This window comes from Trichosurus vulpecula, chromosome 5, assembly GCF_011100635.1.
Source record: "Trichosurus vulpecula isolate mTriVul1 chromosome 5, mTriVul1.pri, whole genome shotgun sequence".
NCBI classification, from domain to species: domain Eukaryota; kingdom Metazoa; phylum Chordata; class Mammalia; order Diprotodontia; family Phalangeridae; genus Trichosurus; species Trichosurus vulpecula.
The window spans coordinates 156,968,757-156,989,750 of NC_050577.1; the positions used below are offsets into that span (position 1 = coordinate 156,968,757).

General features: G+C 37.3%; 1 protein-coding gene across 1 annotated transcript in view; it reads right to left on the reverse strand.

The window, feature by feature from the left end:
• Nucleotides 1–20,994, reverse strand: part of LOC118851098 (cadherin-related family member 3-like) — a 132,098-nt gene that overhangs the window by 33,821 nt on the left and 77,283 nt on the right. The window contains exons 17-18 of the mRNA XM_036760650.1: nucleotides 969–1,110; nucleotides 544–797 (exon numbers count right to left, since the gene is read on the reverse strand). Of these exons, the coding sequence (XP_036616545.1) occupies nucleotides 544–797; nucleotides 969–1,110 (396 nt within the window). The remainder of the gene's footprint in view (nucleotides 1–543; nucleotides 798–968; nucleotides 1,111–20,994) is intronic.

Here is a 20,994-nt window from a genome sequence, read left to right on the forward strand (position 1 = left end):
CTCTCTAAATTAATACACGTACCTATATTCATTAGTATTATTGTTATTAAATTTATTAAGTGAATTAATTTATTAATTATTATTAAATAGCATTTATATTTTTTAAAAAAATCTACTCTGGGTACCAGAAGAATATACTAAAATCACTTTGCTTTTATTTTCACATAAAAGAAAGCCCCATTCAGTAGAATAGGGCACATTAGGGCATTTTTTGGCCATAAAAATTCCACTGCGTAAGCAGGACTCAAAAAACACCACAAGACTTATTACATGAATTCATAGTGAAGGCATATGGTGGAGAAGGATTCAGGGTAACATTACCAGGTTATTTATCTTGAAACCCAATTAATGGCTGATAGCTACCATAGTTTTCCCTTGTTGTTGAAGAAAATCCAAGTAGATTGAAATAATTGCTTCATTGATGTCTTTTGGTGCCAAAAAAATAGGAATAAAATCCTGTTGGACTTTGCCAATACTTTGTTTATGCTTCCCATAGACTAATTCAAACGACTCTGGAGTTCTATTTCATCGCTAAGTACTTACTGTCGTCATTGTTGTCTTTGTGACTGTGGTTGGCTGAGTGGTAGTCCAGGGCAACATATGAATTATTATAGTTGTAGTGGTTGACAGCTGACTAACTTTATTCCCACCTAATTCGTCAGTAACTTCAATAAGTAGTTGGAAAGTAGTGGGATCTTGAATCCCTCGAAACACATCATCCTGGAAATTCTTAGTGGTGGCCAAAGAAGGAGGATCAACACCTGGTCTCTCTAGCGTGAACCAGTTGTTTGTGTTTCCTGGGAAAGATGAAGTAATAAAATTAGAACCGAAAATGATTTCATGTAGAATGCATCTACTATTGTCTCATCTGGGCAAGACCGTGTTTCAAAAAGAATCCTAATGGTGTATTTCCAACAGTCACAAAATATTTTTTCCCAGAAAAACTAATTTTAACTTATTGCTCTCACCTCTTATAATTGAATAGCTGAGCTCTTTATGAGAAGAATCTTTGTCCGAACAATTCAGCTGAAGGAAGGGTATCTTGGTTGGAGCATAAATAATCTTTTCCAAATGTGGTGGATTGCAGATAGGAGGTTCATCATTTACATTCTGCAACATGAGCAAATGATTCATTATAGAGGCTGGGCTTCTGAATATGTTTGCTGGATAGACATGAATTAGGTTCTATATGCTAATATATTATTTACATAGTTTTCCATTCTTTAAAAATACTGTATATCAGAAGTTCTTAATTTGGGGTTCACAGACCTCTTGAGGTTTATTGATAGATTTTAGGGGGTCCATGAAATTGTATGGGAACAACTTTTCATCTTTATTTCGATAAGATTTATTTTCTTTGTGATCCTATTTATTTTATTTTATATATTTAAAAACATTATTATCTCCAGACTTTGCCAGACTGACCAAGAGATCCATGCTGCAAGAAGCCTTGCTTTCCACTAAATTGCCATTTTAATGTGCACAACATGCCTGGAAGTTAGGTAATCTACTTTCGCAGCAAGCGAATATCCCATTTGAGGAAAGACATTCTTTCATTAAGGGCCTACTATGTACTAGGTGTACTAGGTATTAAGGATATGAAGAAAATAAATGAAATAGCTTTTGACCTCAAAGAGTTTGCATCCTATTGAGGGTCAACATCATCTACATAAATAGGTAAATACAAAGTAATTTGAAGGTCAAGAAGAGGCCAATGGGAACTGGGTGAGGGGATGAGGAAAGGCCTCATGTGGAAGGAAGCACTTGAGCTGAAAATCCAGGTGGCTAGGGGTTCCATGAGGAGGTGGTATTATCCAACTACTGCTTTTTCACTCATGAGACAATGGAGGTTCATAGAGGTTAAATGCCATGCTCTTTCCATAATAAAATAAAATTTGTTAACAGATGCATATTAATATGAATAAAGTTGTCCTGCAATTTGAAAAAAATGGTAATTATATCCTAAATTATGACTTTTATGCCAAACAGAGAACAGGTCTTCATTTGCAGTCAAAACTGATTCAGTATCCCACCAAAGCCTAGGGCCATTCCTAGCTGCAATAAAGTCTATTTAAATCATGAGGAAAACAATTTTGATACCTCCATTATATTACCATTTAGATAAACTTGAGGCTGATTAATTCAACAACCATTTGCCTATCAAGTCATTTAAGCTTATTTCCCAAAGTGCTGCTCTTCATATCCTTTGGTACTTCTCTTTTTACATAGACCTCTTCTCAGATCTTACCTACCCCTCCACAGTCTCTAGACTCCTTAAAACCCTTCGGAACCCCTTTTAGTCAACTTTTACCTCTTCCTCTTAGATTGTTTCTATCTCCTAGCATCAACTTGATAACTCTTCTCTGAGGACACCATATTCTTTATCATTTTTTCAATACTGGCCACTCTTAATCTCAAGATCTCCAGTACAGGAACAGACTGCATAAACCTCCCTTTCCACCACTCCACCCCACCCTCAGCACCAACATTTCCTAACCTTTGACGTACCACCATCATTCTGTAATCTCTCTAAATCTTTGCACTTGCCATTTCCTGACTTCCAGAATACTCTCATACCTTTTTCATTCACTCTTCACCTTCCTCAGAAATGTCTATGCTTTCCCACCTCTGTCATCATCCTAGGAATGGCGGATATGTCCATATCTATATCAATGGAATCCATATAGATGAAACATTTGGTACACTGAGTTCTCAGTTTCTCAAGATGCTCAACTCCTATGACTTTCATCTCCACTGTACTTTGGCCTTCCATAGGTATTGTCAAACTATCTAATCATTAACTGAAACTCTTCTGTATCTAAGATGCCAAAATTCCCTTATCTAATCACAATCTTTTGTTCTTTTACATCAACCAGTCTAACACTTTTTGTCTTTCCATAATTCAACCTTGTTACTCCCCAACCCTTGGCAATCCACACCATCACATGTATAATCTAACCATAGATTTCAAGCTGGAAGGTCATATAGCCCAACACTCTCTTCTTACAGGTATGGAAATTGAGGCCTGCATAGATAAAATGATTCGTCCAATATCACAAGATATAAAGAGTAGATCAATAGACCAAGTCCTTGCTTTTCAAATCCAGAGGTTTTTTTTTCTGATGTACCTTACTTCTCTTCTACCTTCCAAGTCTTAAAGTGACTAGAAGAAATCAAACAACTGTGCTACTAGCTTCTCTATAAATTATTCTTATCTACACTCTATTGGGCTGTGGTCAGACACTATGGAAGTCATCCTAAAGCCAAAATTGGATATACTCTCAAACACATATCAGGGATACATGCTGACAATTTTTTGTGTGTCAAGACTTTATTCTCTCTTTTCTTCCCCATGCAGAACACTCATAATGGTTACTGATGAACTCTCTATGGGGTAAGGAACCCACCAGACCTAAGGAAGTAAAAAGTCTCCCGCACTTGGGGCTTTTACTTGACCTTGGGATTACCAGGTATCATGTCACCTATGCAAATTCTTCCAAAACAAAAAAATTTCTGTGCTTCTGTTTCTTACATGACAGGGCTTATTGATTATCATTATTCTCTAATTCACATTTAGCTTGACATTCTAGCTATGCCTCAGGGCCTACTACTCCCTCCTTGTAATAGGTTCAGGCCTGGCTGTAGATTAATTACCATGTGGCCTTTCGGATACGTGGCGACCCTGTTATTCATTTCTAACTAGCTCTTTCTCATAGTCCACACAGCAGCTATTAAATTTCTTAAGCTCCCAATTGCATTCCCTAGTGACCACCTCTTTTGTGTCTGCAGTCTCCCCTCCCTCCACTCACACAGCACTATCTTAATTGAGGCTTTTATCACTGCACATGTAGACCATTGGGTTAGCCTCTTAATTGATCTCCTTTGTTTCCTGTCACCCTCATCTATAATCCAACATTCACAGAGCTGCCAAAATATTCTTCATAATACAAAGATTTGACCAAGTCACTCATCTGCTTAAAAACCTTCCTTGGCTTCTATTACCTAAAATGTCATATACGAATTCCTTGGCCAAGCATTTAAGGCATCCTATGATCCAAATGCAACCTGTTTTCATACTATGAAACTGCAAGTATTTTGTATTACAGCCAAATGAGATGTCCTAGCAGCTCTTTGATCTTAGAACTGCCTCTCTTGCCTCTATGGACTTTATGGATTTGTGCAGGCCTTCTCTCATGCCTGACATAGATAACCCTCACTTTACCTTTCACATTATAACCTACTGACATTCAAAGCCACAGCCAGGTACTACTTCCCCTACAAAGATTCTCCTGCCTACATGTCTCACTTTGATCTCTCCTATTCATTCGCTGCATTTTAACTTGTATTATATCAGTTTGTGAAATTTATTCCCTTGGTAATTGAAAGCTTCTTGAGAACAGGATTTTTTTTCAACCTGAACAATTAGGGAAGTACTCTAAAGTAGCAAGTATTTAATAAATGCCTTTCTAACTAAATAAAAAAATGGAAATAAAACCCAACCTGTGAAATTGGAGGGAGTAAATGGCCATCAACACAGATGCTGAAATCTCTGACACAACCAAAAAAGATTTGCAGTCTATTTTTCTTCCAGTAATTGGGATACAGAGAACCGCCCCCCCCCCCCCACCAAAAAATCAACCACTTTGCTTAAAAAAACCAAACTTCTTGCCATATTATAATTACAGTATTTAAATATACACTTCACTAGGAAAGAAGAGAACAACTGAGCAGAAGAGATAAAAGAATGAGGAATAAGACATGTAGGAAGGAGAATCTTTGTAAAGGAAGTAGAACCTGGTTATGGCTTTGAACAATAGAATTACCTGGGTGCATTAAGCAACTAATTCAACAAATATTTTTTCTGATTTATTCCAATTACAATTATCAAATACAATGATTTACTTTATCAGAGGTAAAAGGCTCTCAGAAGGCAATTTGAAGCTCACAGCATCTTTTTTAGGTTCAGTTGTTTCTCGCTGACTTTACTGGTAATAATTAATCTCACAATATCTACTAATAGAACTATTCTCTGACAATTTTGTGAAAGCCATACCATAATAGCATTATGAATTTTTGCTAATTAATGCCCAAGAAAGAGAGAATCTCACTTTCTCCCTAAACTGAGGTGTCACTGGATTGTGGGATCTAACACTCCCTGGCCTATGGCCAAGTGACTAATGGCATGGTCCAGCATTTCAATGATACAGGCGTAAAATTAACCTCACTCAATGACACCCAGTAATTGGGTATTTGTCCACAGGGTTTGCTTACCCCACATTATACGTCATCCTCTACTTGGGATTTAAAATCCTTCAAAATCTGGTTACAACCCCTCTAGCCTTATTTCACATTACTCCCCATCATTCAATCAAAGCTCCAGCCAAGCAGACTTACTTATTCTTCCCACTAATGTAACATTACAGCTGAAGCCTTTTGGCTTTAGCACAGTCTATTTTCCCTGCCTATGATGCTCTCCCTCCTCACCTCCTCCTCTGGGAAACTCTTAAGTACCATTTCCTGCAAGAGTCCTTTCTTTATCTTCCCAGGTGTTAGTGCTTTCCTCCACCTTCCCTCACTGCCCTCCACTATATTTACTCTTTATATAGTTTCTATTTACTTATCTTAGTACATGTTAGTGGAATGTAAGCATTGATAGCAGACTATTTTCTGTATTTGTATCCCAAAATCATAGCCTTGCACCTAGTAGACAACATACATACATATACATATATATGCATATATATATATGTATATATATATATGTATATATATATATATATATATCTTTTGAAATGAAGTGAATTTCAAAAGGTGTCCATTTGCATTAGTAGAAAGACTTTTCATGTTATAAGATCCCTGAACTAGTGAAATAACAGTTCTGGAGAAATATGGGGAGATAAATGGAGAGAGAAATAGGAAGAGAAGGAAGGAAGAAGAAAGGAAGGAAAGAAGGAAGGAAGGAAGGAAGGAAGGAAGGAAGGAAGGAAGGAAGGAAGGAAGGAAGGAAGGAGGGAGGGAAGGATATTATACCAATTATATACTGTTTTAAGTATTATATTAAGCATAGGGTTGCAAATAAAAAAGAAAGACAGTCCCTGACCTCAAAAAAACTTACATTCTAAAGTGAGAGACAACACACACATGAGAGAATCAATGTTGTATGTCAAGGTATACTGATTTTGGGAGCAGTGACTGGTTTCTGTTTCTAGCTCTGAAACTTACTAGCTCTGTGATCTTTCTTAAGTCATTTTTTTTAATCATGTCTGTGATTTTATCCACAGGTAAATTCCTAGTGAGGAAACTCCAGCTCCCAATACAGATTGGTACCTGCTCTGCAATTTGTAATCAGAGAGTTATCTTAGGCCACCAAAAGATAAAGTTATCTAAAGTAAATATTGAGGTTTCAGGTCTTCTGTACTCTGAGGCCAGCTCTCTTTAAGTAATCAAGTCAATAAACATTTTGTTGTTGTTCGGTCATTTTCAGCCATGTCCAATGACTCTTTGTGACCCCATTTGAGGTTTTATTTGCAAAGATACTGGAGTGATTTGCATTTCCTTTTCCAACTCATTTAACTGATGAAGAAATTGAGGTCTACAGAGTTAAATGACTTGCCCATGCTCACACAACTAGTAAGTGTCTGAGGCCAGATTTGAACCCAGGAAGATGAGTCTTCTTGACTCCAGGCTCAGCACTCCATCCACTGTGCCACCAAGCTGCCCCCAATAAACATTTATTAAGCACTTCCTGTGTACCAGGCACTGTGCTAAGCACCAGGGATACAAAAAGAGGTGAAATATAGTCTCAGTCTTCAAAGAGCTAAAACACAATGAGAGACAACTAGCAAACAAATATGTACAAATAAGATATACACAGGATAAATAGGAAATAAGAGAGGGAAGGCATTAGAATTGAGAAGTTGTGAAAGTCTTCCTATTAGTTGAAAGATTTTAGCTGGGACTTAAAGGTAGCCAAGAAAGAAAATAGGCAGAGATCAGAACGGAGAGCATTCCAGACACAAGGAGCCTAGGGGTGGAATATCTTGTTCATGGAACAGCAAGGAAGTCATTGTCCCTGAATCAAAGACTAGATGGTGAAAAGTAAGATTTAAGAAGACTAGAGAGGGGGATGTGGGGTTACAATATGAAGGGTTTTGAATGTCAAATATATGATTTTGGATTTCATCTTGCAAATAATAGAGAGCTTTGGACTTTACTGAGTAGAGGGGTGACACAGTATGATCAGTGATATAGAAAATCACTATAGTGGCTGAATGGAAGATGGGCTGGAATAGAGAAGAGTCTTGAGACAGACAGATCCACCAACAAGCTATTGCAATAATGCAAGTATTAGGTGATATTAGCCTGCACCAGAATGGTGACAGTGTCAGACGAAAGAAAGCATATTTGATATATGTTACAAAGATGAAATTGAGAGTCCTTAGCAATAGGTTGGATTTGAGGGGAAAGAGGGGGATAGAGATAGTGAGGAGTGGAAAAAGACACCTAGATTGTGAGCCAGAGTGAGTGGAAAGATATCTTTCTACTATGGCAAACCTGCCTTACAGGATACTTATGAGCATCAAATAAGATGGAAGAGCGATAGATAGACAGACATGGCTAGATTGATATAAATCTATATTGATATATATGTATACACACACATATATAGTCCTTCATAACTATCAGACACTCTAAAAGTATACTAGTTTTCAATCCTCTAAACGATAATAGTTGACATTCATATAGATTTCTTTGAGGTTTGCAAATTACTCTACTTATATCATGTCATTTAATTCTGTACAAGATCACTATGAAGCAGGTTAACTGCAGGCTTTATGATGACAAATTTACATTTCACCACTAGGTGGCATGGAGTGCCACTTTCCTGTTGACCTTCCAGGTTATCTTGGGTTGGAAATTTGTTTCACTCCAGCATTTTGTGGGTTCTCCTGCTCCAGAATTTGCTTAGAGTTATTTTTTTACAGGTATGTGGAGGGGTTTGGGGCAGAGCTCAAGTAAGTCCCTGCTTTTACTCTGCCATCTTGGCTTCGTTCTCCCCTCCCCAACCCCCGCACTGGAAGTTTTAAAGAGGTAGATAGCTCACTGTGGTCTGAGAGATTGGAAAACCCATTCTTAACTTTTCTTTTCAGATTCACTATCTAAGGAATGTGGATAATGGATTAAACTAACAAGAAATTATTTTTCTACTTCAACCACAGAACCCAGCATTTTCTTAAACTTGCTGTATTTTCAGCTGTATGACTTTGGCATAAGGGGATTGGTATCTCACAAAAATGGCCAGGCATGCTTGGATACTATATACTATGTTTTACTCTTGGCACAGAATTAAGAAAAGCAAGTTATGTATAATAACAATAAAAACAATGCCCAATAAAACACTGACTTTCTTCTGTGCCTCCACAGCCACAATGAGACAATGGCATTGCCAAGAAAGGACATAAGTTTCTTGAAACCCAGGATTTCTAGGAAAAACACAGTTCAGTTTGCTTAGTCTCCAAAGCTTCTACTACTTTACGTGGAGAACAAAACATAAAAAATGCAGCATAGTTCAAATCTGATTCTCAATTCATAAATTGAGGTTGCTTTGTCATCAGGTAAAGATTCAAAAATGGGAAATCTTAAAGGTTGGTGGTTTATGGTCTTGTCACTGTTATGGACCATAAACTGATTCTTGCCTCAGTTAGCTGTGTGGTCTGGGAAAGTATAGGTAAAGGAAAATCAGACAAGGAGACATTCTCTTGTTACTCATTTTGCCATCTTAATTCTTCTGTCTGCCTCCTGCCTGCTTGACATCTTTCTTTTCCCATTTCCAGTGGCTGAGATGTGTGAGACACAATCCCTTTATTTGGTTCTTCATGTTTTTGGCTTTATGGATTTGGCTGACATAAAGTACTGAACTTCAGTTGCCAGAAGGGCACAGATATTTATCCTCTCCACTTAAATACAAATGACCAAAACGAGAATCAGAGATGTTAAGCGACTTGATCTTGCTTATGTAGTTAGTAAGTTTCAGAGGAGAAATACTAATGCAAAGCTTAACATCATAGATCTAAAGCTAGAAGGAACCTTAGAAATTATTTATCCCAACCCCCTAATTTTATAGATGAGCTACGGGATGATCAGAAGAAGGATCAGAATGATTGAGTTGCCATGCAAGTAGTAAATTAGCAACAATAGAATTTGAACTCAAATACTGAAACTCCAAATTCAGCACCTTTTCGGTGCACTATGCTGCCCTCAAACCTACCTAACTGGATACTTGCGAGCATCAAGTTAGATGATATATATAAAATCCTTCGTAACTACCAAGCATCATAAAACTTTCCAGTTTTTCTCCTTCTATTCATCTTCAAAGTTGTACTTTGTCACCTTCCCTTTTGACATCTTCATTGTAGCTATTGAACTCCAAGTGCAGTCTGGAGGGATAGAAATGCTCCATTGTATAGCATTCTTATTGAACAGTCTATCAGAGTTGTATCCTGACACTGAGTACAAGGTGATCCTGCCAACCTTGAATCATCAGTTCCTTATTTCTGTGGTGTTGTTTCTGTTGCCTGGGATTTAATATAATATCCCAGGGCTTCATGCCAGATAAATTCTGGCAAAGGACCATTATTACCCTGGTTCACTGAATCTCCAATTATTGGGTAATGCAGCATATTCCTTTCTCTCGATGTTCCTAATAAATAACATTAAAAGGATAACTATTGATTTACAGAAATTTGGTCTTTCCAAAGGCTATAAGAGAAAGATATGCCAAACGTTTAGCTGTTCACACGTTCTCAAAGCCAAAGTGCTCATCTCATTGAAGAACCTATGGTCAAAGAAGTCCTATTTATTGCCTATTCTGTTCAAGGAGTACTTTTTCCCTCCCCCCTCCTTTCATAAGCAGCCATAAAACATAAGTGCTACAAGCTAAAGAAGAGATGTTAGCAATAGCTGTCTGCTTTAGAGCAGATGTCCATTAAGTGCATTAGAACAAATGTTGAAAAGTAGAGGTAGCCAAAGTGTTTGGAACTCTATTGGTTTTTTAAACCTGTTCCCAATTTAAGAGAAATGCACTGAGTCTGGATTAACTTTAGATAATATATAAAAAATTTCAAATGTTTATCTTGTTTAATGCTTAATTAAGAACTATGTTAAATCTTATACAACTGCTTACAACTCTCCAGCAATTTTCCTTTTGCATCTTAGGAATAGACATTTTTATTCATCTGTAGGTAGATTGATATTAATAATACTGTGATAACAAAAACCATCAGTAGTTTCAACTATGTAGACATCTATAAATGGTTAGTTTCAGACTAATTTACTCAATCAAAAATCCTATTAAAAATTGTAAAAACATAATGGAGGCAAGACCTCTTATCTAATAGATTGTAATACAGGGTAATATTTAGTTATGTCAAATCCTAAGATATACAACATTGAATCATTCACTCCACAGTGGCACTAAGAAATTACTCTGCATGAGATACTCAGCTAGGAATACTCTGACTAATATGGGAGGTATCTTTTATACTTCTAAATTATGATATAAATTTTGCATTTTTAATTACTTTAAAGTTATGTGTGGTGTTAATGTGATTAAAGATCTTCCCTGCCCATTAATCCCATTAATAGGTCTCAGGTGGAGCTAGTTAAGGGAAGCTTGATTAGGGGAGGCTTGTTTGTAGGAAGCCCATACCCTTTTGCTAATTAGGTCACAAGTGTTGTGAAACCCTAGGGCTCTAAAAAGGGTATATAAACTCTGAGGGTAGCAGTTAAGCTCTCTCTCAGAACTTCGGGAGGAGAGAACACAGGCAAGCAGGCAGCCAGGATTTGTGAGTGAGTGTTTAAAGAAAGGCCCCAGCAAAGGGGAAGGTTATGGGATGACTTGGTTCCCTGCTGTGATGTTGTGTTTTAAATTCTTTGCTGTTATAATGAAGTAGGCTTGCTGGTTTGGGGATATAATTGCTGCTATGTTGAATTGGAGTTATTGTTTTTGTGATTTTATTCTCTGGTGTCTGAATAAATGTTTTACTTCTTCTGCCTTCTATATGGAGAGTCTCTTATATTCTGCGATACGGAACTATACAGGCATATTCATAGTCACCATCAATATTGTGACACTTGCGTTACTGATACATTATATAAAAATAATTCTTAGGGTTACATACACTTATTCCACTCAACAAAATGACCAGTTGAATGGTTTATATAAATTAATTCTGCCTGCATAGGATTTATGTTTAGTCAAAGAATTTCAAAGCTAAAACTAATGTTTTTTTCAAGTTAAATTTTAAATCTTCTGTGTCAGGAATGGACAGAATAAAATGAAGATAATGTATTCACAAATCCAGGATTTTTCAAATTCAATAGATTAGAAAATATTAGATGTGAATGTGTTGTATACCTTACCTCTGTCCTCAGCTTTATGCAAAACTGATATCTGAAATTTTGAACTTATCAAAGGGGGAATATGGTTATTTGCATTACAAAATAATTATTTACCTTCAAAATGTAATTTCCCACAGTATTCCCTGAACTAGGAAAATCCTTTACTATATGTAATACAAAATTTGACTTACATAGATACACAAAATTTAACCTCTTTGAGTCTCAATTCTAGAATCTATAAAAATCAGGGCAATGATTGAATTAAATTATCTGACAATTCCCTTTCAGTTCAAAGATTTGTTGAGTTTAAAGATATTTATTCCACGGACAAGGTGGCTCTGTGCCTAGTTTTGTTCATCAAACAGTTCCAAAGATGTTTGACTTTTGATATGTGCAAGAGGATTAATTAAGATAAACTGTTTCTTTCAAGGTCTTATTGACTGGCTCACTTCAAGTTGTTGAAATTAGCACTTACGCAGCTTGTTTTTCTTTGTTGACAGTAATAATATGTCTAGGTAGTTTTGCCTAGCAAAACATATGAAAGCATTTTGTAATTGAATTTATTTTGAATTGAATGTTGACTGATTGAATGAACGTCTTGCATAATAGGAAACTTATCTAAGTAGCATATGCAGGATGTCTCAGTGACCCAGAGAGTTGAGGTGCCCTATCATTAAGTTCCTTTGAAGCTGTCTATGTCACTTATTCTGGGATGGCACAAGGTATAACCACTGGGAGCTGCTATATGCACCCAATAATTGGATACGAAGTCATATGTACTACATTCAGTTAAAAGCCAAGTAGATGTGACTGACAGTTCTTTACAGGGCCATATTGTGAAAGATGATACATGAAGTAGTATAGAGCAATATAAAGTACTATTATTATTGTTATTAGTAGTAGTAGCAATAAAAATTTATTTCAATTTTCTTACAAATTTGTTTGCTTTTATTATTCTATCATGAGCTTTTTCTTTCACTCTTTTCCTTCTCTTGACATCTTCCCTCTAGAGATGTAGTAGCTTCATTTTGCCCAAAGGATACCCAGAGCCATCCCACCAATCTTAATCTTCAGGTACAATGATTTATACTTTAGAATTATCCCTTGCCTCTCTAAGCTATCAGATTTTTCTATTCTCTTAGTGCCTTGATCTAACCTTCCTGTCCAGAAGGAAAACCAATCATATTATGGTATTAACAACTTAATCTACCAATCCTGAGTCAAGATATTTTTTCCAGTTTAGTGTAAACCCAGAGAAAAGATTCACCCATATGAGTATCAGTAGAATTTCAGGCAGTATAGCAGGTAGAGAAAGAGACAGTAAGCCCTTTTAGGGGTCCTTGAATATGGATACTATATATATAAAATCTGTTACCCATTACTAAAGCTCTGTCTTCACACATACTCAATTAGTAGAATCATAAATTTAGAGCTAGAAAGGGCTTTAGAAACAATCTAATAGAATACTCTTATTTTACAAATAAGAGAACTGAGACTCAAGAAGTTCAAGTGATTTGCCCAAGTCCCTTTAGTTAGTAAGTGGCAGAAAACCAGCACAGAGGCATCTAGGTGGTGCAGTAGACAGAGCACTGGTCCTGGAGTCAGGAGGACCTGAGTTCAAATCCAGCCTCAGACACTTACTAGCTGTGTGACTCTGGGTAAGCCACTTAACCCAAAGTATCTCCAAAGAAAATAAATCAGCATGACACAGTAGAAAGACTGCTAGCTTTGGTGTCAGATGCCCTGGGTTCTAATCTCATCTCTGTTGCTTACTATCTATGTGATGCTGGGCAAGTAATTGAACCTTTCAGAATCTCAGTTTCCTCATTTGTAAAATGATGGGTTTGTATTTGATGACCTCTGTGGTCTGAGCTGACTTGAAATCCAGAGCTTTTGCATACTGCCCAGACTCCTCAAAAATCAAATTGTCTCATTCCCCCTTCCTCACCCCCATTTCCCCTGAGAACATCAGAATTTGGTTTATGTCTAGTCCTCTGCAACAAAAGAAAGAGAAGGAACTTCATCTTCCCTGCAAACACGCAGGTCAACAAAACACCAAATAGAGGCCAAATTTTATTCAACCAGACCAAAAAAAGCCCACGCCAAACTCAAAACCAAAAACCAAACCACAAAGGACTCATACCTAAGCTCACAAATCAGCAAAATACTTCCCCTTCCTGCTGGTTTGTCTTTGGCTTCCCACAGGACTGTACTTATGGTACTACCCTAGTTACCTTCCCTCCTCAAGGGAAAGCCACTTGAAGTTGATAGAATTCTGTTGTTCAGGCATTTTTCAGACCTGTCTGACTCTATGACTTCATTTGGAGTTTCTTGGCAAAGATACTGCAGTGGTTTGCCATTTTCTTCTCCACCTCATTTTACAGGTATGGAAACTGGAGCAAAGAGGGGTAAGTGATATGCCCAGGCTTACACAACTAGTAAGTATCTGAGGCCAGATTTGAATTCAAGAAGATGTCATCCTGACTCCAGGACCAGCCCTCCATCCACTGTGCCACCTGGCTGTCCAGTTCATAGAATAGCAAAGGAAAAAAAAACAACTCTCCCTTTTTATGACCTTCCACCTTCCTAGTCTTATACTTGAGGTGGGCCCCACACAAAATATTCTTGGTGTGGAAAAGAGATGATGCTCCAAGAGCATGCGTGTGTGCATGCCACACACACACACACACACACACACACACTCATAGAGGCACACCTGAATAGTACCACTAGAGGGAAAGAACCTGATTTATTCCATCACATAGTTTCTCTCCTTTTGGTCCATGTTTCTCAAGTTCCCTGCTTGGTTCAAACATTATCCTCTGATTTGTCCAGAACTCTTTCAGGGTCAAAGAAGTACTCTGCTTACATTTCTTCATATGGTGCCATCTTTAATGCATATGATTCTACAGAGAGGCTACTGAATCTCTTCAGGTCTCTCTTCAGGAAAGCAAATCCATGGATATGTTTGACTAGTTTTCTCTCCAGAGTTCTCTTTCAAAGGCAGAACCCCCAAAGTGGAACTCAATCATCTGAACTATGAATTCCAGCCATCAATAATTAATCATAATTCAGTGTGGTCAAAGAAACAAAATAAAGCGAGATCCCAAAACAGAGAGTCCACACCTTGTCAAAGAGTCAACACTACCAAAATATTTTCTTTTCTTATTAGGGAGACAGAATCATTGGTAAAACAAAGGGTCTGTCAATAGGGTAATAGGGATCCTGAACAGTGCTGGGGTACAAACGCATTATTTGTAAAGTTTAACTTTGATTTTCTGCTTAAACCAAGGATCAATATGGGATTGATCAGCAGGGCAAACTTGGAGCTTATGATAAAGATATCACATAGTTTTCTAGCTTATTCTGAATCAGTTATTTATAATGTGGCCATACCATTTTGTTTATTTAAATATGGCCAATTAATCAAGTATTGATTTTCTTCATAAACCATCTTTTGAAGTGGCAAATAAAAACACATGGTCACTAATCTAAAGCAGTTTTATGTATAACTAGTGAACAAAACTAATACGCATGAAATAATTATAACATTTTAATACTATACTATGTGATATTGTCATACGAGTTGGGAAATTGTAGAAATCAGTACTGTTGTTTTTCAGTTGTTCAGTCATGTCAAACTCTTTGATCCTGTTGACTGTAGCACACCAGTACTGTCCATGGGGTTTTCATGGCAAAGATACTAGAACTGTTTGCCATTTCTTTCTCCAGTGGATTAAGGTAAACAGAGGTTAAGTGGCTTGCCTGGGATTCTGGTTTTGAACTTAGATCTAACCTGACTCCAGGCCCAGTGCTCTATCCACCGAGCCACCTAGCTGCCTTCTGAAATCAGTACGGACTACACTATTTAGGGAAGATTTCCTAGGAGAGGTAGGACAGAAGTACACACCTGAATCGAATCCAACAAAAATGTATTAGTCACCAGTATATGCAAAGTATATTGAAGATCCTAAGACAGCATCTACACACAAGGATCTTACTTTCCTTGGGGAGAGCCTCACATGCCAAAATACAAGTATCGATATCACAATTTGAGGAGGAAGTGCTGAGGATAACAAGAACGGTGGTACATGAGCCTTGAATCAGCTGAGTATTCTAAGAGGCAGAGGTAAAGAAGGAACCCATTCCCAGCTTGGAAGATAGCCTATGCAAAGGCAAAGGCAAAGGGGTAAGAGATAGTATGTTATATATGGAGAAGAACAAGGAGCCTCATTTGGCTGGAATATTGAGTACATTGAGGAAATGGGAAGAAAGTGCAATAATCTAGTCAATGAAAGCTGGAGCCAGAATGTGAATGAATCTAAATGCCATCCTAAGCAGTTAATATTTCATCTTAGTGCTAGGAAGAATTAACTGAATTTTCTTGAACAGGGGAGTGGCATGATTTAACTTGTACTTTAGCTATAAAATTTTAACAGCTTTATGGAGAATAAATTTAGAAAAGGGAAAGACTAGAGGTAAAGAATACAATTAAGAAGCTGTAGCAAAAGTCCATGTAGTGAGAGGTAGTGAGGATGTGTATTAGGATATAGACGTGAATGAAGAGAAAGAAACATGTGAAAGATGTTATTGAAAGAGAGTCACCAACACTTGACAATTGATTGAATAAGTTGAGAGGTAGAAACAAGTTTAAGATGACTGCCAGGTTATACGTATGGATGACTCTGTGTGTACATGTGTCTGTGTGTCTGTGTCTGTGTGTACTTACAGAAGGAGTTTCCCCATAGAATTCCTATACCAGTGAAAGAACAGGTTCACTCCCTATCCATGTTTGTGGCTGTGTCCTACCTCATAAACTAATTGGAGTTTAACTACTTGTGCAAATTTGTACTAATTCACTTTATATTTATGCTGATGAATCAGTATATTTATGTAAGTATAAATATACTCCTATATATTTTACCCCTTTTCTCCCCCATTAGAATGTTAACTGCTTGAAAGCAGGTGTCCAGGATACTCTATTCAAACATGTATTTGCAAACACACATACATTTGATCCCCATTATTCATAAATTCTCTATTTGTGAATTCACTTACTCACTAAAATGTATTTGTAACCCCCAGCACTTGTGGTGCTTTTGCAGCCATTCATGGACATGTGCAGAGCAGCGAAAAACTGTAGTTGCTTCTCACACAGATTCTCAGCTGAAGCTGCACAAGATGACACTGCCTTCTTGTTTCAGCTCAAATGCTGTAAATGAGGATCCTTTTCACAGTCTAGTGCTATGTTTTTCACATTTTTGTGCTTTTTTCTGGTGATTTCACTGTTTTAAATGGTCCCCAAGCACATTGTTGAAGTGCTTTCTAGTGTTCCTAAGCACAGGAAGGCTGTGATGTGCCTTATGGGAAAAAAAGTGTGCATTAGAGAAGTTTTGTTAAGTCATGACTTACATGCTGTTGGTCATGAGTTCAAAGCTGAAGAATCAACAATATGGTGCATTCAAAAAAGGGGGGGTGTAATTCTCTGATTTGTATTTCTGGCCATTTTGGAAAGTTCTAAAGTAAATGATGTGACCAGACTCTTACAGGAGCCTAATCCTGTATTTCCCCTAGGACTGGTGGTTAAGTATTCTCTAATTCAGTGTCTGTGGTGTTTTTTCAGAACTTTTTTAATTTATAGAAGGTAACTATGATGAGAATCAAGCATAGATATGCATATATACAAATATATAAAGATATATCTTTTAAGATAACCATAAAAAGTATATTTTTCTGAACCAATTCAACAAGATTCAATTGGACACCTCCTGTGGGCAAGGAATTATACTAGGTGCCAGAGCTACAAATATAAAATGAGAAATATTCCCTGCCTTTGAAGAAGTTAAATTCTATCAGATACAAATCAGCCTATGAATCATTCAATCTATTCACTTATTCATTTGTTACTCTATGCATTCATTCAAAATTAACTGTAATTTCAAAGGAACAATGAATGCAAGAACCTTTCACCTGGATATCTGCTAGTCTTACACTAAACAAAGGATAAAGGACCTGCAATTAAAGTTTATACCACTGAATCCTATGCATTTTTTTCATTTTTGATAACTAGGAAAATGGACTAGAAAACATATTCTTTGCTAGCCTACTGGGATTATTTATTTATTCTCTCTTTAAAAAAAAAACTCCTTTACAATATTTTTGTACTTTGTGGGATCAGTTTTCCATATGGTATTTGTAGTACTTACTGGAAAGTTTGTATTTTGGCTTTGTCTCTTATGAAACACATGTTCTGGAGTTCTTGGAAGTTGATTGAACATCATATGTCTCAAAGGACTCCTGAAAAGTTGTTTTTATATCAGCCCTGAGATTTACACATATACTCACTATAGCTCAAGGCTGGGTTTTAATTACTTTAACCTAAAAGAACTTCCCACTTGTGGGTGGGCATAGTTGTAATTTTCCTTTAATCTCTTTTCTTAAATGCTCTCCCTTTTGCACACATGCAGGGGAAAAAAGAGTTAATTATAATGCTTCTTAATCTTGGTTTTCTAATTAATATTTCCATTGCTTAATTTTAAGAATGAAAAGAAAAGTGGTTTAGTTTTTTTTTTAATTAAATGGCTCAAACTTTTATTGAGATTTCTAAAAATATTCAGACGACTTTTGGATATCCTTGTTTTGGCTGAAAGAGATGTAAAAGTACCAAAATCCATCAAGAAAAGCTTTTCTTGTGGTATTTCCAATGCTGCTGGAACTCTCATGTACCATCAATCTCATGAGAAATCTTGGTTTCCATAGCTCATATTATTGTATGTCTGATACATTGTACTAATGTAAGGTAATAGATAGAAAGAAAATGGTACTGGGGCCAGTTTGAGAGTGCCTGCTAAAACAAAATCTGGAACTCTGTCAGATTCTGGCCAGCATTCTATAATTAAAAAAGAATGAATTTACAAAAACTACTGGAGAACGTACTGCAATGGCTGCTCTAAGCATGTACTTCATATACACCATGTCCAAAATGGAAATACTTTTCACTCCAAGTCAGCTTCTCTTCCTGATTCATCTATTTCTGATAAAAATTATCCCACTCACTCTCCCACTCACTCTGTTTCACAACCCCAGTCATACATAATTCCTGTCTCTCCATCATACACCTTACTGTGGCTTCTGTACATCTCTTTTGTCCACCCCCACCAACTGCCACATCCTAGTTCAATAAACCAATCAACAAGCATTTTAAAAGAGTTTACCATTTTGCAGGCACTGGGAATACAAAAACAAAAATCAAATAATCCTTGCTCTCAAGGAGCCTAAATACTATAAGAGACAACATGTATATATGAATATATGCAAAATAAATCTAAGGTAATTTGAGGGAGAGGGACAGGAAAGACTCTAATATTTGGAGGATTAGAACAGGCTTCATGTAGAAGGTATTTTTGGAACTGAGTGTTTAATGAAACAAGAGATTCTAAGAGGTAGAGAGGTGAGGTGGGGTGGATTCTGAGGATGGGGGGAAGTCAGCATAAAGAAATGGGAATAGAAGATGAAGAACAATGTGTTGGGAACAGAGAGGATGGCAACTCAGGCTAGATTGGACATTGTGTGGAGGGGCGTATTCTATAACAAGTTTGGAAAGGTAGGCTGGGGCCTGGTTATCAAGGGATTTAAGAGCCAAACAGAGAAGTTTATATTTTATCCTAAAGGCAACAGGAGCCATGGGAGTTTACTGAGTAGGGAAGTTACATGGCAAGATCTGCATTTAGGAAAACCACTTTACCAGATGAGTAAAGTAAGAGTTGGAGCAGGACAAGGTTTGAGGCAAGGATAACAATTGGGAGACCATTAATAGTCTAGGCAACAGCCTGGAACTAGGGTAGCAATCATGTGATTAGAAATAAAGAAGTGGAGGGGATGAACCCAAGATGGCAGATTAGTGGCAGCAACCTAGCCAAACTCTCCCAACATTCCCCTCCAAACAACTTTAAAATAATGCTTCAAATCAAATTTTAGAGTGGCAGAGCCAACAAAACATTAGGGTGATACATTTTTCCAGCCTAAGACAACTTAAGAGGTTGGCATGAGAAGTCTGTGACACCAGGGTGGGAGTCAGTTCAGAGCACAGGTGGCAGCAAGAAGCTCCAGCATCATTAAATTGAAACTGCTCTCTCTAAATCCTTTTTTTCCTCCACAATATTTCTTTACCAATAAGTGAATCACCAAATTTAGGGCCCTTTTATATCTACATACTTCTTTGTAATATTTATCATTATTAATACCACTTCCTTCCTAGATATCACCCTTTCTCTGGGTATTTGTGGCATTTTTTCCTTCTTACTTCTCCTATCTGTCTGGCTGCTCTTTCTAGATCTCTTTCCTATATCCTCAATCTAGGTCATGATCCATGTCTTGTCTGCACCTGTGGGTATGTGTATCAGTAATTAAGGTGGGTCTTTTTGCTGTTCTTCTCTTTAAATACCTTTAATGATTCTGGCCTTTGTTTGAATGGGGCTAGTAAAATGGGATCTTTTTGTCTTAGAGTGTTTCTCATCCCTAAGACAATGTAATGGTAATCAGTGCAGGACTTTTTGTTGTCTTCTCCTTTGGAATGCTGAGGTAATTAAGTCCCTTTAATGAGTCTTGCCTTTCAAATGTAATGGCCAGCAAAATGGGATTTTTCACTGTTCTTTGTTTGAGTGTTTCTCAGCACTGAGGTAATCAAGTGCCCCAAGGCCCTGAGATGGGTATATAAGATCCAAGATTGGTGTTTGACTTCAGGGGCTCTCACTCACTGGAAGAGTGGCATGTGACTTAAAGAGACTCTGGGCAGCAGTTAAGAGCCCCCGGGCTTGTAAACCCAGATGTTGATGCTTTCCTAGTTACTATGAATTGTGATTTCAATGAGACAAGGTCTGTCTGTTGATGTTTGTAATTTATTTGTATTTGCTCTAAAGTTCAGGGTGCTGGCTTTTCCTCCTGAACTAAGTGAATGATATTTGTATGTTGGATTAAAGTAAGATTGTTAACCCATTAAAGTTACTTTCCTTAGTAAATCAGATAAGAAGAACCTGTGCTAGCAGCCCTCTATGTGCCGGTTGTTGTTGGTTTTACACAGCCACAACAGCTGCTAGCCGAATTGTTGCTATGGTATGCTTCAAGGTTCTTACATGGGCCCTCTATCATTCTTCGTTTCAATTATCATCTCCATGCAGGTGACTCCAAGATCTATATATCTAGCCCTAAGCTTCTCCTGAGCTCCAACACAACATCAGCACCTGTCTGTTGAACTTTTCCAGTTGGATGTTGCATAGGCATCTCAAACTAGTAGGCCAGTTTCACTGGATTATAAAGTAGATGGAGGGGACTGGAAGGTAGAAAAGAATACTGGAAAGGTAGGAAGAGGGTAGGTTAGGAAGAGCTTTAAAAATCAAACAGAAGATTTTATATTTGATACTGGAATAGGGAGCCACTGGAGTTTATCAAATGGGGCTCAGCGAGTGATATGGTCATCAGCACTTAAGGAAGATCAATTTGACCACTGAGATGAAGTCAGACTAGGATGGGAAGAGACTTGAGCCAGGGAAACAATCTAGTAGGGTACCACAATAGTCCAGTACCAAGTCAGGTGGC